General features: G+C 35.1%; 1 protein-coding gene across 1 annotated transcript; it reads left to right on the top strand.

Moving 5' to 3' along the window:
• Nucleotides 1-13215: 13215 nt before the first annotated feature.
• LOC141701482 (secreted RxLR effector protein 161-like) lies at nt 13216-13879 on the top strand. The gene is made up of 2 exons (XM_074505125.1): nt 13216-13570; nt 13659-13879. The coding sequence occupies exons 1-2, from the start codon at nt 13216-13218 to the stop codon at nt 13877-13879; spliced, it is 576 nt and encodes a 191-aa protein (XP_074361226.1).
• Nucleotides 13880-17662: the final 3783 nt, after the last annotated feature.

The following is a 17662-nucleotide window of genomic DNA, read 5'->3' on the forward strand; positions in this document are numbered from 1 at the left end:
AGTTGGTTATAGTCTCAACCTTTGAATTTAATTTGTTTGAAAAATTATCAAAAATACTATTTTTTAAGTTTTTTTGCGATTTTACTATCTTCTCAAAATATTTGGAAAAATACGGGGCAATCAAAATCATCCATATATGCAACTATTTGAATAAAGTTTTTTGGTTGCATTTGAGTTTGCATTAGTTGCAGAAATTCAACGAATGTTGCATTTAGTTGAATCGAAAAAATATTTTTGCAATTTTGTTAAAAATAACAGTTTTTTTTCAAAAATAGTTTTGACATTAGGTATTTTTTTTAAAAGCCCTTTATTTATTTGGACTGCTGGACAGTAATTTTACTTGTATTAAAAAATTGAAAATTTCAAACCAAAACTCTAAATATATGATATATGATACTTGACAAATTATTTATCCCAACTTTACTCGCAATGCTTATGGACCTAGGATCACAAATGAAATGTGATATATGAGATTTTTTTTTGACTTGATAAGGTAATACTAAATTTAGATTTAAATTCGAATACAAACTATCATATCAAATTTGAATACAATTTATGGTTTCAATAACTTCACACCATATTCTGATAAAAAGTTGTGTGGGCCTACTGAGGTCAAATTTTGATTTATTGTAGTATAATTCTGAACCTTTTTTACAAAAATAAAATTTGAAAGAAAAATCAAAGAAGCTAACAAATTTAATAAAACTCTAAACTTAAATTTCAATTTTTGACCTAACAAACAAACGGGGATGTGCCTTTTCAACAGTCAGTCGGCGTCTCTTCACTTATCACTCCTTTTGTACACTTCTCACACACAAACAAACAATATATATATTAGCCTTATCAGTGTAACAACCATCTATCTCTTGATTGTTCTTCCTTCTATTTCATATATTCTTGAGCCAACATTTCTCCATAAGCAAACATTATATCCCTACCTATAAATTAACAATGTCTTTAACCAACACTAGAGGTTAGTTAAATTATGAATTTAAGCACGCCAGGGCAAGCATACACACCTATACACTTTAGATTTGTGTGATATACAAATATTTTATTTTATTTGACATTCGATAAAAAAACATATGTAAACTCAGTATTTTTTGACATTTAGTTCACTGATTTTGGAGACTGGGTGACTGCAGTGGGAAATGATGATGCTGATGTGGCTTCTTCTCAGAAGAGAAGAAAGAATACTCTCCAAGTTAAGAGCAGCAAAAGAGTAGCCCTCGAACTCTTTCCCACTAATAATGAATTAGGTAATCTTTTCCAATCCCCTGCACTTACTCATGATTCAAATCATGGTCACAATAGGATTTATTCTCCTTGTAATATTCACTTATTCACAAGTTTGCTAAACAGTGGTCATAACCAAACAGATGTTCAATCAGTTCCGGTGAAAACACAAGAAGATCCTTTTGATATATTATTCAAGTCTCAGGTGTGTTTATGCGTAATTTCAGTTTTTGTAATTTCCATATTTATTTTCATTTAAATAGTTTTTTTTATAAAAAGGTTTGTATTTTTTCTTCGTACTTTTTAAATCACATCTATTATACCAAATCTTGTAAAAGTAAAAGTTATTTTTATACTTGTGCATGCAGTATGAAGAAATGAGAGAATCTTGCAAGCACTACTTGAATAACAAGTACAATGATTTAATGAGACAAGCAGATGAGCCGGGTCTCGATAATATGTATGGAGAAAGATGTGAAAATGGCTCGTATGAAGAGTAAAATATCTTTTCTTCAACCAATGTTGGCTTCTAAGAATGAGTTGATAAACAACCAAAACACACAGTTGGACAACAGCAGAAGGTGAAACATAGAGCTGGAAGAGCAGGTAGTGCAGTCCAAATCTCAGGCAAAAGTTTGGAAAGAAAAGGCGAGGAGTGCAGAAGAAGTGTTGTGGAATATGAGTCCGGTAGGCCAGGCCCCGTGCTTTGAAGAGGATGATGATATGGACGATGAGGCTATGTCTCTGTCTTCTGTTGGTAAGGCTATGTCTCTGTCTTCTGTTGGTGGGCCATGAGAGGAGGTTAAAGTGTGTGGGCTAGTTATGATTAGGTGTGCTATTTGTAACTCTTTTGAGCCCAAGTAGGTTTTAATAAATAACTAGTAGGAATATCTATGTCTAATTCCAGTCCAATTATAATAGACATCAATTAGATTTTTGTTAAATAAAAATGTAACTAGGTTTATTGGAACTTTTATAACTATACATATGCTAAAAAATTTGGTGCTCCCATTAACTCAACTACAATGATCGACCAAAACACACAGTTAGATAACAACAAGAGGAGAAATATAGAGCTTGAAAATCCGATTGTGCATTCCAAATCTGAGACTGAACTTTGGAAAGAAAAGGCCACTAGTGCAGAAGAGATGTTGTGGTATATGAGTCGGGAGGCCAGGCCCCTTGCCATAGAGGAGGAGGCTATGTGTCTTTCTGTTGGTGGGCCATGAGAGGAGGTTAAAATTGCGTGGGATGGTTATGGTTAAGTGTGTTATTTGCAACTCTTTTAAGCCCACTTAAGGTTTAATTAATTACGGGGATCAAAATAAATATTTATATCTTATTTGTGTCCAACTACAAGAGAAATTAACTAGATTTTGTTTACTTAAAATGTACCTAGGTTTATTAAAACTTTTATGGCTATGTATTTGCTAAAAAAATTCCACTTAGTCGGGTCAGGGTTGGTCGGAACCAACCACAATATTGGTGTGTAAATGTGTTTAACTAGCAAGAAGAAATTAAAAAAAATAACTGTAACTAATTCCATATTATAGAAAGAAAAATGGAAAAAAAATTATTACTATTTCCATATTATCACTTAGAGCATGTACATATTGTTGGGTTTAATTCAAAACATATTTTATTTATTTGTTTTGTTTAATATTGATTTGAATAAATCAATGTGTACACGTTGAAGTAGTAATAGTCTGTTAGGAGTTCATGTAGTAATAGTCAGTTAGGAGTGTTGAATTTGGCAAGGAGTTATCGGAATGGCTGGCTGATGTTTTGAAGCTCACCGGAATCTGATAATTTTTCGGCAAGTTTTTTTTTAAAAAAACTGGTTCTCATTAATACGACCGCATTCGGTCGAATTTAGAACAATATTTTTAACCATATAAGGTTAAAATATATACTGGGTGGACATTTCAAATTTTTCCAAAAATTCAATTTTTTGGGCGAGATATTCAAATTTTAGGTGAAAAACAAATTTGACCGTTTTCGGTCGAGTTTAGCCGCTCGTATACTAAATACAGCCGATGTACTTAATATGACTCGAGCGAATACGACATGTCCAAGAACTATTGGACTAAAATTAAAATAAATATTAATGCATATTCATATTCCTACACATATCCATATCATTAATTTTACTCCGGTTGCGTAATTTATTTAAATTTGAAAGTTAAGCTAAATTTCTGTAAATAAATATGATACATGTTTATAACTTTGATATTTTGTACATGTGCAATGACCAAGGTAATAAAATACTAAGCACCTACATAAAAATAAAAGTTTCTTTGTATACAAACACTCATAAATGTCACAATAAAAATCACTTTTTAGTATTACAACATATTTTTTAGCATAATATTGCACATGCATCATACAGAAAAGTGCAATGTCGCCCTCCCAACAATATTTCAGGGTACAATTGTACCCTTCACCTCCTTCATTCCTTTGTCTCCCCCACAGAGGAAGATGCCGTTTCCTCCTCTTCGCAGCAAGGGGACTGGCGTTGCCTACACACAGTGGCATTCACCAACATCTCTTCTGCCCGCTGGACCTTTTCTTTCCAAAACTCGGCCTCAGATTTGTTGTATGCTACCTGCTTTTCTAACTCTATACTTCTCCTCCTGCTGTTGTTTAGAACCTCATTCTGAGATGCCAACTGTTCTTGGATAGAAGAGATAGTACTCTTCATATGAGCCATTTTCATGTCTTTCTCCCTACATATCCGGGATGCTTGTTCTTCTGCTTGCTTCAGTAAGTCATTGCATTTGTTATTCAAGTACTGCTTGCAAGTTTCTCTCATTTTCTCATACTGCATATGCATTATGTAAAAAATAACTATGTGTTACAACATTATTGTAATATCTAACCTAGCTATACATTGTAAACCCACCTCAGATTTGAATAATATGTCAAAGGGATCTTCTTGTGTTTCCTGTGGTACTGATTGCACGTTGGTATCGTCATCAAGACCTCTGTTTACCAAACTTGCAAAGGACTGAATATTAAGCTCATTTTGTTTCGGATGAGTAGGAAAGAGTTCAAGCGCTACTCTTTTGGAGCTACTTCCAACTTCATCCGCAGTGCTTTTTCTCTTGCCAGAAGTCACGGGAGCAGCCCTGCCGGCTGCAATCACAAAAATAGATGAAAAAATGGCAAATAACAGATTATATCTATACATTTATTTTTTATCAATTGTCAAACAAGTTAAAATCTTAATATGTCACACAAATCTAAAGTGTATATATATCTTTATGTGTACTGGGGTGTTTATATTCATGATGTTACCAGTTACCTCCGGTATTGGCTGTAATATCCGGAAAATTATGTGAATATTATATGTTAAATAAATAAATATTGTGTGTTTTATAAATTTAAAGTAATTGTTGCTATGATATGAGATGTTATAACTGTTATGTATGTTTCTGTACGGGCCAGAAAATTTTTCGGTTGATTAAAATATGCTTAAACTGCAATTATATGAATCTATCTGCAATCGGGACGCGTAATTATCAGCATCTTCATTAGGATACCTGTTTTATTTGATTTTATACGTGTGATTGTATTTTACGTGTTTTCGGGATTTTCTGGTAATTTAGGGATCGTTTCCGTTTTTCAAAAATCAACGGACCGGGACCCCACCGGGACATCAAACCCCACAAAATCTGCGTTTTCATTTTTATAAAATTATTCGTATTTCAAATACCCATTATTTTTGTATTTTCGAATTATTCCCAATTTTTGGGAAATTTTGACATTAATTTTATATTTTATCAATTTTAAAATTATTCCCCGTAATTATTATTTTGGGGCTTAATTATTGTAATTTAGGTATAAAAACACCCTTAAATAATTTTGGGGATATAATTTGTTATAAGTATAAATAGCATATTTATTGTATTTTATTTATTTTTATTTTAGAAATTATTAAAAATAAAACCAAAATTTAGGAAAAATCAAAATTGGGGATTTAGGGTTCTAGGGTTCGTTCTTGAGCCAAATCGACTGATTGACTACTGATTTCTGATCCGTTCGTTCCGATATTGATCCCATATCAAAGCCCTGAGTTTCCTCTTCAATTCGGTACCAGAATATCAACCTAAGGTTGGGTATTTTGCGATTTTCATTTTCGTCGATATGAACTCGAATTGGGTACTTCATCTGTGATGATTTTCTGTTTGATTTGATAGTTTAAATAGATTCCTGAGATGATTTTGAACTTATTTGTATATATAAACGTATCAAACGATTACTTAGATTGGTAGTTCGAATTCAATTTGGGAAGTCGAATTTTCGATTAAATTTTCCGTTATTTTTGTTGATGATTTGATGTTGGTGAATACATGAATGGATTACTGTGATTACAAGCTTCGTTTTTAGTTATATGATGTTGAGTTTGGTGGTTGCTGGGCAGCTCGCCGGAAAACCGACGAGTTCGCCGGATTTTAACTGTTTAATGGCCGGGGAAGATGAACTGGGGAAGGGTTATGGTTGCTGGGTTGATAATCCTATTATAGAACGAATTAGGCTTGTTTGGCCTCGAAATCAGGGTGAACCAGAGTGTTCTTGGGCTGGCCGGAGTCCGGCAGAACCTACCGGATTCTGGGTTTAACCCCAGTTTCCGGCGGGTTTTGACCCGACCCGGTTAGGGTTCTTGCAGGACCCGAAAACCCAATACCCTGACCCGGTTTTGATCCTTATTTCCCAAAACCCAGCTTCAAAACTTGTTTGTGGGATTTTCTGTTTTATTTATTTTAAAAAAATTCATTTTCTATTTTTGAAAATCATTTATTTAATTTCAAAAATCATTTAATAATTATTTTAAATTCTAAAAATTATTTTCTTAATTATTTTAAATTCCTAAAATTATATTCTTTTATTATTTTCAAAAATTTAATTTGATTTAATTATTTATAAATTATTTTAGTTAATTATTTATGAATTCAATTAATTGATTAAAAATCATTTAATCAGTTAATTTCATTTATAAATAGTTAAATAAATGTAAATTATTTATAATTAATTCGAATAATTTCTAAAAATTATTTCAAGGTTTTAAAAATTATATTTTGGTATTTAAAAATCAATTAATATTATTATTAATTGATTTAAATCTATTTATTTCTTATTTTATTCATAATAATTAAACCGTTCGTCCGTTTAATACGAAACGAACGCGTACAGACTCAGAAAAATATTGCGCTTCCAATAAAAATACTTTTGAGACCTAATTTCTTTTATATTGCAATCTCATTTGATTTGTGTATCAGCTTAAGTCGGTATTTGATCGGTAAATGCTAATATTGAACTGATTTTCATTCTGAACGCACTGAGACGCACCCCTTAATGATTTGACTTATGTGTTACATAAAATATGTGAGTACGTGTTATATAAATGCCATGATTACGTGTTACGTGATATACATGCTATCTGTTATAATTTTAAAATGCCATGCTAGTTATAAACGATCGGGTAGATGTCAAGACGTATAGTTACGTCGATTGAGTTTAGATCTGTCAATTAAGATAGTCCTTTTGTTTATAGAATCGAGTAGCAAGGAGCGCAGTCAAGTGTTAGACGGAGATAGTAGCCAGCAGATAGAAACAGAGTTAAAATAAGAGGTTATTGAGCATACCAGGCAAGTACCCTAACTTCACTTATTGTTCCAGTGACGTTTATTTTGAATCTTATTATGCAAATATTTATATGTTCACATACCATTCAAGTGTTATTGACTCTAAATTTATCCTTTTAATTTCCCTACTGTTCTAAGTTCAGAATAGTTAAATATTTTTACATTTCGCTATAACTTACTCTATACAGTGAAGCTTTGAATTGAGACTAGCGAATAACTAATTGTTCTGGTTATTTCGCCATTGGTTGTTGAGAAAACGCCGGACCATGAGAAATGGGGAGTTATGTGGTTAAGGATGTCATTTGATTCGACTCCTTTGACGGAAAATGGTTTTATGGGTTGGATGGTTGCGTAAGAGGCCGTGGCGGCGGTCCAGTGTGAGCTATGTGTTATACAAGATATAACACCTTGCTAGGCCGATATGTGCCTTGGGTACCTTTTGTTTAGTTGGATATGCTTCGGCATACCGGTGTTGCTCCGCGGCTGATCACCGGCGGCAACACACCATCGTTCGAGGATTCCAATCCCAAAACATAATATATTGCAAATGTTGTTTATTATCAAATTTATATCAGTTTTGATACTGTTCAGTTATTGTAGTTGGTTTTGTTCATCAGATATACTGTTGTTATTCCAAATCATAAGCTATTTACTACTTGCTGAGCATTTCTTTCGCTCATACTTGTTTCTTATCTTGATTCTTTCAGCTAGGCCAGGGCAAGCTTAAGTTCCAGGTCTGACCAGAGGTTATGTGTTTGTAAATAGTTGGTGTGTTTCCAGGTAGACAGTTTGGGATACTTAATTAGTCTAGAGGTTTGTAATAAAATTTGAATAAGTTGTAAAACTAATTAGACTATGGTTTGTAATAACACTTGATTTGTAGTAGTGCCTGTTCCATACTATAACCTGTGATCGATCCAGTGCAGGTAAAGGGGTCGTATTTATTTTATTATTCCGCTGTGATTATTTTATTTTAGTTTATTGGCGAGTGACCCCCAAATCTAGACCCCGGGTTTGGAGGGCGTCACATTGGCGGACGACATTGTTTATAGGAATGTAATGTTTGGTTACAGGGAAATGTTTGCGGGAGGAATTGGAAGAGATGGAAGAATACTGAAAAAATAGATGGATGTTATGCCCATGCCGCTTCAAAGATATATACATACTGATACTGTGTGTTTTCTGTGTGAGAAGTGTATAAAAGGAAATATGAGAAAAGACGTGTTTTCTGTGTGAGAAGTGTATAAAAGGAAATGCAAGAAGAGACGCATCCTAAGTGTGAAAAGACGCATCTTCACTTTAGTGTTTAAAAAAGCTCTTTAGGTCAAACTTTCCTAAGTGTCAAACTTTCCTAAGTTGGCTTTTTAAATTTTTCTTTCAAACATTTTATTTTCTTGCAAAATAATTCATGATAGAAATAAATTAAAATTTGGCATAAGCCTAAATCCATGCAACTTTTTACCAAAATTTGGTGTGAAAATGGATAAAACTTGAAATTGTGTTTGAATTTGACATCATTTTTTAATTATTCCAATTTAAATTTAAATTCACTAGCATCTTATTATTAAGATGTAAATTTATCTCATGTATCAAATTTAGTTGGTTATTCAACCTAAGTCTCTACCTTTAAATTTAATTTATTTGAAAAATTATCAAAAATACTTTCTTCTAAAAGTTTTTTTGCGATTTTACTCTCTTCTGAAAATATTTGCAAAAATAGGGTGCAAACAAAATTAACCATATAAGCAACTATTTGAATAAAGTTTTTTGGTTGCATTTGAGTTTGCATTAGTTGCAGAAAATCAACGAATGTTGCATTTAGTTCAATCGAAAAAATATTTTTGCAATTTTGTTAAAAAATGACATTATTTTTTCAAAAATATTTTTGACATTAGGTATTTTTTTTAAAAGCTCTTTATTTATTTGGACTGCTGGACAATAATTTTACTTATATTAAAAAATTGAAAATTTCGAAACAAAACTCTAAATATATTATATATGATACTTAGACAAATTATTTATCCCCAACTTTACTCCCAATGCTTATGGACCTAGGATCACAAATGAAATGTGATATATGAGATTTTTTTATGACTTGATAAGGTGATACTAAATTTAGATTTAAATTCGAATACAAACTATCATATCAAATTTGAATACAATTTATGGTTTCAATAACTTCACACCATATTCTGATAAAAAGTTGCATGGGCCTAGTGAGGTCAGATTTTGATTTATTGTAGTATAATTCTGAACCTTTTTTACAAAAATAAAATTTGAAAGAAAAATCAAAGAAGCCAACAAATTTAATAAAACTCTAAACTTAAATTTCAATTTTTGACCTAACAAACAAACGGGGATGTGCCTTTTCAGCAGTCAGCCGCGGCTCTTCACTTATCACTCATTTTGTACACTTCTCACACACAAACAAACAATATATATATTAGCCTTATCAGTGTAACAACCATCTATCTCTTGATTGTTCTTCCTTCTATTTCATATATTCTTGAGCCAACATTTCTCCATAAGCAAACATTGTTGACTTTAATCATAAGCTTGTCTGAATAAGCTTGTTTATGTTTACGTTAGTTTGTTTTGTATTAACAGCTAGTTATGACTTGGTCATATAGTTGTGGAGTCATATTAGGAGTCTCTTTGAATAATGGTAGATAGTGGAGTAGTTATAGGAAAGTAGTTCCTTCTTTCTTGCATCTAGTTTTATCTCTGTATTCGATATATATTAGTGATGCTGCAGTGAAATAAAAATTAAGAACTTAGCTGCACTTTGTTTTTCTCGTTTCAAACTTACTGTTAGATTTACATATATATCAGGAGGGCATTCTTATATTCAAGAATTTGGTATCAGAGCAAGGTTGCGTGGTGAATGCCAAAATATATGCCGAAAGCTACTGAGATGGAATCGAGCAAAATAAAAGAAGGCGGAGTGGGTCTGAGTTATCCGATGTTGGCTAAGAGTAATTATGCTTCATGGTCTATGAAGATGAAGGTGAATATGCAGGCACATGGTGTGTGGGATGCTATTGAACCTAAGAACCCTAAGTCATCGGTCGAAGAAAGAACTGACAAGGTAGCATTGGCAGTCATTTACCAAGGCGTACTTGAAGACATTTTGCTGTCACTGGCGGAGAAAAACACAGCAAAAGAGGCCTGGGATGCGATTAAAACCATGTGTCCTCGGTGCGGGATTGTGTGAAAACGGCTAGGATACAAACTCTGAAGGCGGAGTTTGAGTCATTGAGTATGAGTGAGATAGAGCCAATTGACGAGTTCTGTATGAAACTCAATGGTCTGGTGACAAACATTAGAGCTCTTGGAGAAGAGGTTCCGGAGAGCTATGTAGTAAAGAAGTTGTTACGAGCTATACCAACAAAATTCCTACAAATAGCCTCGACGATCGAACAGTTTTGGAACATTGAGCAAATGTCCGTTGAAGAAACTGTTGGGTCCTTGAAGATTCATGAGGAAAGATTGAAGGGATCCAAGAATGGGTGGTGGGGGCGGTAGTCAACTTCTTCTCACGGAAGAGGAATGGACACGAAGAGAAGCTAACGAGGGTAAACTGTTGATGACTCGAGAAGAATGGTCAAGGAGAAATAACAGAGAAAGTGGTGGCATTTTCACAAATCAGAAAATTCCAAATAAAGAAGGGGGACGACTGGTTCGAGACAAGTCTAGAGTTAGGTGCTTCAACTGTCATCTGTATGGCCATTTCGCAGTTGAGTGCAACAAACCTAAGCGTAACAAGGTTCAAAGGGCTGAAGTTAACATGGCCCAATTTGATGATGATGAGCCTGCATTGCTATTGACTGAACATGATGACAAAGATGTAAACATGATGTTGCTAAAAGAAGAGAAAGTCACACCAAAACTAAAGTTGCATGGAAGTGAAAAATCCAGTGATTCTGACATCTGGTACCTTGACAATGGTGCAAGTAACCATATGACGGGTCAGAGATCAAAATTCAAGATGCTGGACGAATGTGTCAAAGGCCAAGTAAAATTCGGTGATGGTTCGATGGTTGAAATTAAAGGCAAGGGCACTGTGAGCATTGAAGTGTAAAACGGGCGAGGAACGTGAACTACACGAGGTATTTTTCATTCCTTCCTTGTGCAACAATATAATTAGTCTTGGACAATTATCGGAAGCCGGAAATAAGGTTGTCTTGAATGGAGAATATTTGTGGATCCATGAAAAACAAGGAAAGTTGTTAATGAAAGTTAGAGATCGACAAATCGATTGTATAAGATAATTATAGAAAGTGGTGAACCAAAATGCTTATTGTCAAGGTCAAATGAAAATGCTTGGTTGTGGCACTTTCGGTTAGGACATGTCAATTTTAAGGCAATGGAATTGATGTCAGCAAATGACATGGTTCGTGGTTTTCCAAAGATTGTGTCTCCGGAGATGACATGTAGTGGTTGTTTAATGTCGAAACAGACTCGAAAGCCATTCCCTACTAAGTCGAAGTACTCAGCTAGTAAGGTGCTTGAACTTGTTCATGGTGACATATGCGGACCTATCACTCCTTCCACTCACGCAGGTAATCGTTATTTCATGCTCCTTGTTGATGATTATTCACGTATTATGTGGGCTTACTTGCTAAAGAGCAAGGATGAGGCGTTTGAGGCCTTCAAGAAGTTTAAGGCCAAAGTTGAGAATGGTACAGAGCGAAGGATCAGAGTCTTTCGAACAGATCGTGGGGGGGAGTTCAACTCCAAAGTTTTTTCTGACTTTTGTGAAGATAATGGAATTGTGAGACATCTTACGGCTCCATACACTCCACAGCAAAATGGCGTGGTGGAGCGTAGGAACCGTACTGTCGTTGAGATGGTGAGAAGTTACTTGAAGCAAATGCATATGCCGGCAAACTTCTGGGGTGAGGCAGTGCGTCACGCTGTCTACGTGTTAAATAGGTTGCCCACTCGAGCACTGTCAGGGGTGATTCCGTATGAAGCCTGGAAAATGAAAAACCCAATATTGGGCACATCAAGGTGTTTGGATGTAAAGCTTACATGAAGGTGCAAGATAAGCTGACTAAGAAGCTAGATGATCGAAGCTTGAAAGTTATGAATTTAGGCAAAGAGCCAGGAACAAAGGCGTACAGGCTGTATAACCCAGAAAGCAACACGGTGTTAGTCAGTCGAGATGTTGTTTTTGTAGAAACTGAAGCGTGGCCATGGGAAGGACAAAACGGAGAAGAGCAGTTGCAACAAGAAAAGTTGATTGTGTTGGGAGGAAAAGAGAACGACGAAAACAACTCAGAGAGAAAGTGATGGTTATGAAAGTCCTGTGAGGGAAGAACGAAGAGAAGAGCTAGACTTTGAGGATGAAAACGTTGATGAAAGTACAGAGCCTAAAAAATATAGAAATGTCACTGAAATTTATAACAACACAGAACCTATTGAGCTGCAGGAGGAGCTATTACTCATGGGAGTCGAAGAACCTGTTAATTTTGGTCAGGCAAACAAAGAAAAGTGTTGGAGACAGGCTATGAAAAACTGAAATCGATTCTATAGAAAAAACAGGACATGGGAACTGACAGAACTTCCAAAGGGGAACAAAGTCATCGGGTTAAAGTGGATATTCAAATTGAAGCGAGATGCAAGTGGTAATGTAGTGAAGCATAAAGCTCGACTTGTGGCAAAGGGTTACACACAGGAATATGGCGTTGATTATGACGAAATATATGCACCTGTTACAAGGCTCGAAACAGTGCGTATGTTGTTGGCCCTTGCTGCAAAAAATTCATGGCAGGTGCATCATATGGATGTGAAGACAGCGTTTTTAAACGGGGAGATATGCGAGGAAGTCTATGTGATGCAACCGGAGGGTTTTGAAAGAAAAGGCCAGGAATCAAAGGTGTACAAACTCCTCAAGGCACTGTATGGTCTTCGGCAAGCCCCTCGTGCATGGTATTCGAAGCTAAACAAGTGCCTGGAAAGACTTGGATTTCAGAGATGCCCATATGAACACGCTGTGTATACAAGGAAAATTGAAGGTAATATTCTGGTAGTTGGCGTTACGTTGATGATCTTTTGATTACAGGGACTAGTATCAGTATTATCGAGGAGTTCAAGCAGGAGATGAACAAACAATTTGACATGAGTGATCTCGGTAAACTCACATATTATTGGGAATAGAGGTTGAACAGGGAAACGGATTTATCAAGCTAAAACAGTCAGCTTATGCTCATAAAAATTCTTGAAAAGGCGGGGTTGTCGGATTGCAATCCTACAAAGTATCCACTAGATCCTAAAGAACAAATCACGAAGGATGAAGGTGGTAAATTGGTCGATGTGACTCATTAAAAGCATGATCGGAGGTTTGAGATACTTAGTACATACTCGACCGGACATAGCTTTTGCTGTGGGCATTATCAGTCGATTTATGGAGCATCCCACTGTAATGCATATGAATGCAGCAAAACGAGTTCTCAGGTACATTAAGGGAACGTTAGATTATGGATTGGTATACTCAAGAGAGAATAGCAATAATGTTTTGACAGGATATTCTGATAGTGATTTGGCGGGTAATATAGAAGATCGGAAAAGCACTGGTGGAGTGGCTTTTTATCTGAACGATAGTCTAATTACCTGGATGTCTCAGAAACAGAAATGTGTGCTATCTTCATGTGAAGCCGAGTTCATGGCTGCGACAGCAGCAGCATGTCAGGGAATTTGGTTACGGAATTTGCTGAGTCAGATTACTGATGAGAAGGTTGGTTCCAGTCACGTTGTATATCGATAATAAATCAGCCATAGACTTGGCTAAGAATCCGATGTTTCATGGTCGTAGCAAACATATCGATATACGTTATCACTTTATAAGAGAGTGTGTTGATCGCGGTGAAATAGTGGTGAAGCATGTGGCAACAGAAAACCAGAAGGCTGACATTCAAACCAAGGCGCTCACGACAGTGAAGTTTGAACGCATGAGGAAGCTGTTGGGAGTGAAAGAGTTAACTCAACAAGCTTAGATTATGGGGGAGATTGTTGACTTTAATCATAAGCTTGTCTGAATAAGCTTGTTTATGTTTACGTTAGTTTGTTTTGTATTAACAGCTAGTTATGACTTGGTCATATAGTTGTGGAGTCATATTAGGAGTCTCTTTGAATAATGGTAGATAGTGGAGTAGTTATAGGAAAGTAGTTCCTTCTTTCTTGCATCTAGTTTTATCTCTGTAATTCGATATATATTAGTGATGCTGCAGTGAAATAAAAATTAGAACTTAGCTACACTTTGTTTTTCTCGTTTCAAACTTACTGTTAGCTTTACATATATATCAGGAGGGCATTCTATATTCAAGAAACATATATATAAATTAACAATGTCGTCAACCAACACTAGAGGTTAGTTAAATTATGAATTTAAGCACGCCAGGGCAAGCATACACACCTATACACTTTAGATTTGTGTGATATACCAACATTTTATTTTATTGGACATTCGATAAAAAAACATATGTAAACTCAGTATTTTTGACATTTAGTTCACTGATTTGGTGACTGGGTGACTGCAGTGGGAAATGATGATGCTGATGTGGCTTCTTCTCAAAAGAGAAGAAAGAATACTCACAAAGTTAAGAGTAGCAGCAATAGAGTAGCCCTCGAACTCTTTCTACTCATAATGAATTAGGTAATCTTTCCCAATCCCCTGCACTTAATCATGATTCAAATCATGGTCACAATAGGATTTATTCTCCTTGTAATATTCACTTATTCACAAGTTTGCTAAACAATGGTCATAACCAACAAATGTTCAATCAGTTCTGGTGAAAACCAGAAGATCCTTTTGATAGATTATTCAAGTCTCAGGTGTGTTTATGGCGTAATTTCAGTTTTTGTAATTTCCATATTTATTTTCATTTAATTTGTTTTTTTTATAAAAGCTTTGTATTTTTTCTTCGTACTTTTAAAATCACATCTATCATAACAAATCTTGTAAAAGTAAAAGTATTTTTTATACTTGTGCATGCAGTATGAAGAAACGAGAGAATCTTGCAAGCACTACTTGAATAACAAGTACAATGATTTAATGAGACAAGCAGATGAGCGAGTCTCGATGATATGTATGGAGAAAGATGTGAAAAATGGCTCGTATGAAGAGTAAAATATCTTTTCTTCAAGCAATGTTGGCTTATAAGAATGAGTTGATAAACAACCAAAACACACAGTTGGACAACAGCAGAAGGAGAAACATAGAGCTGGAAGAGCAGGTAGTGCAGTCCAAATCTCAGGCAAAAGTTTGGAAAGAAAAGGCCAGGAGTGCAGAAGAAGTGTTGTGGAATATGAGTCCCGTAGGCCAGGCCCCTTGCTTTGAAGAGGATGATGATATGGACGATGAGGTAATGTCTTTGTCTTCTGTCGGTGGGCCATGAGAGCAGGTTAAAGTGTGTGGGCTACTTATGATTAGGTGTGCTATTTGCAATTCTTTTGAGCCCAAAGTAGGTTTTAAATAAATAACTAGTAGGAATATCTATGTCAAATTACAGTCCAATTATAATAGACATCAATTTGATTTTTGTTAAATAAAATGTAACTAGGTTTATTGGAATTTTTATAACTATGTATCTGCTAAAAAATTTGGTGCTCCCATTAACTCAACTACAATGATTGACCAAAACACACAGTTGGATAACAACAAGAGGAGAAATATAGAGCTTGAAAATCCGATTGTGCATTCCAAATCTGAGGCTGAACTTTGGAAAGAAAAGGCCACGAGTGCAGAAGAGATGTTGGGGTATATGAGTCGGGAGGCCAGGCCCCTTGCCATGAGAGGAGGAAGCTATGTGTCTTTCTGTTGGGTGGGCCATGAGAGGAGGTTAAAATTATGTGGGATGGTTATGGTTAAGTGTGCTATTTGCAACTCTTTTAAGCCCACGTAGGTTTAATTAATAACGGACATCAAAATAAATATCTATACCTTATTTGTGTCCAACTACAAGAGAAATTAACTAGATTTTGTTTACTTCAAATTTACCTAGGTTTATCAAAAACTTTTATGGCTATGTATGTTGCTAAAAAAAATTCACTTAGTCAGGTCATGGAACCAACCACAATGTTGGTGTGTAAATGTGTTTAACTAGCAAGAAGAAATTAAAAAAAAATGTAACTAATTCCATATTATAGAAAGAAAAATGGAAAAAAAAATTATAACTATTTCCATATTATCACTTAGAGCATGTACATATTGTTGGGTTTAATTCTAAACATATTTTATTTGTTTGTTTTGTTTAATATTGATTTGAAATAATCAATGTGTACACGTTGAAGTAGTAATAGTGAGTTAGGAGTTCATGTAGTAATAGTCAGTTAGGAGTGTTGAATTTGGCAAGGAGTTATCGAATGGCTGGCTGATGTTTGAAGCTTACCGGAATCTGATAATTTTTCGGTAAGTTTTTTAAAAAAAAACTGGTTCTCATTAATACGACCGCATCCGGTCGAATTTAGAACAATATTTTTAACCATATACGGTTAAAATATATACTTGGTGGACATTTCAAATTTTCCAAAAAATTCAATTTTTTGGCCGAGATTTTCAGATTTAGGTGAAAAACAAATTCGACCGTTTTCCGGTCGAATTTAGCCGCTCGTTATACTAAATACAGCCGATTTATCTTATATGACTCGAGCGAATACAACATGGTCCAAGAACTATTGGACGAAAATTAAAATAAATATTAATGCATATTCATATTCCTACACAAATGCATATCATTAATTTTACTCCGGTTGCGTAATTTATTTAAATTGAAAGTTAAGCTAAATTTCTGTAAATAAATATGATACATGTTTATAACTTGATATTTTGTACATGTGCAATGACCAAGGTAATAAAATACTAAGCACCTACATAAAAATAAAAGTTTCTTTGTATACAAACACTCAATAATGTCACAATAAAAATCACTTTTTAATATTACATACATATTTTTTAGCATTAATATTGCACATGCATCATACAGAAAAGTGCAATGTCCCCTCCCAACAATAATTTCAAGGTATAATTGTACCCTTCACCTCCTTCATTCCTTGTTTCCCCCACAGAGGAAGATGTCCTTTCCTCCGCATCGCAGCAAGGGGCCTGGCGTTGCCTACACACCGTGGCATTCGCCACATCTCTTCTGCCCGCTGGACCTTTTCTTTCCAAAACTCGGCCTGAGATTTGTTGTTTGCTACCTGCTTTTCTAACTCTATACTTCTCCTCCTGCCTGTTGTCCAACTCTATGTTGCTGTTGTTTAGAACCTCATTTTGAGATGGCCAACTGTTCTGGATAGAAGAGATAGTACTCTTCATATGAGCGATTTCATGTCTTTCTCCCTGCATATCCGGGATGCTCGTTCTTCTGCTTGCTTCAGTAAGTCATTGCATTTGTTATTCAAGTACTGCTTGCAAGTTCCTCTCATTTTCTCATACTGCATATGCATTATGTAAAAGATAACTATGTGTTACAACATTATTGTAATATCTAACCTAGCTATACATTGTAAACGCACCTCAGATTTGAATAATCTGTCAAAGGGATCTTCTTGTGTATCCTGTGGTACTGATTGCATGTTGGTATCGTCATCATGACCTCTGTTTACCAAACTTGCAAAGGACTGAATATTAAGCTCATTTTGTTTCCGATGAGTAGGAAAGAGTTCAAGCGCTACTCTTTTGGTGCTACTTCCAACTTCATCCGCAGTGCTTTTTCTCTTGCCAGAAGTCACGGGAGCAGCCCTGCCGGCTGCAATCACAAAAGATGAAAAAATGGCAA

The sequence above is a fragment of the Apium graveolens genome, unplaced genomic scaffold (genome assembly GCF_009905375.1).
Source record: "Apium graveolens cultivar Ventura unplaced genomic scaffold, ASM990537v1 ctg3907, whole genome shotgun sequence".
In the NCBI taxonomy this organism is placed as follows: domain Eukaryota; kingdom Viridiplantae; phylum Streptophyta; class Magnoliopsida; order Apiales; family Apiaceae; genus Apium; species Apium graveolens.

What these genes read in the sequence shown, in the direction of transcription:
- LOC141701482 (XM_074505125.1), top strand. Translation starts at nt 13,216, where the DNA reads ATGATCGGAGGTTTGAGATACTTAGTACATACTCGACCGGACATAGCT. An exon ending in GGCTGCGACAGCAGCAGCAT is followed by an intron (nt 13,571 to 13,658) that starts GTCAGGGAATTT and finishes ATAATAAATCAG; the next exon opens with CCATAGACTTGGCTAAGAAT.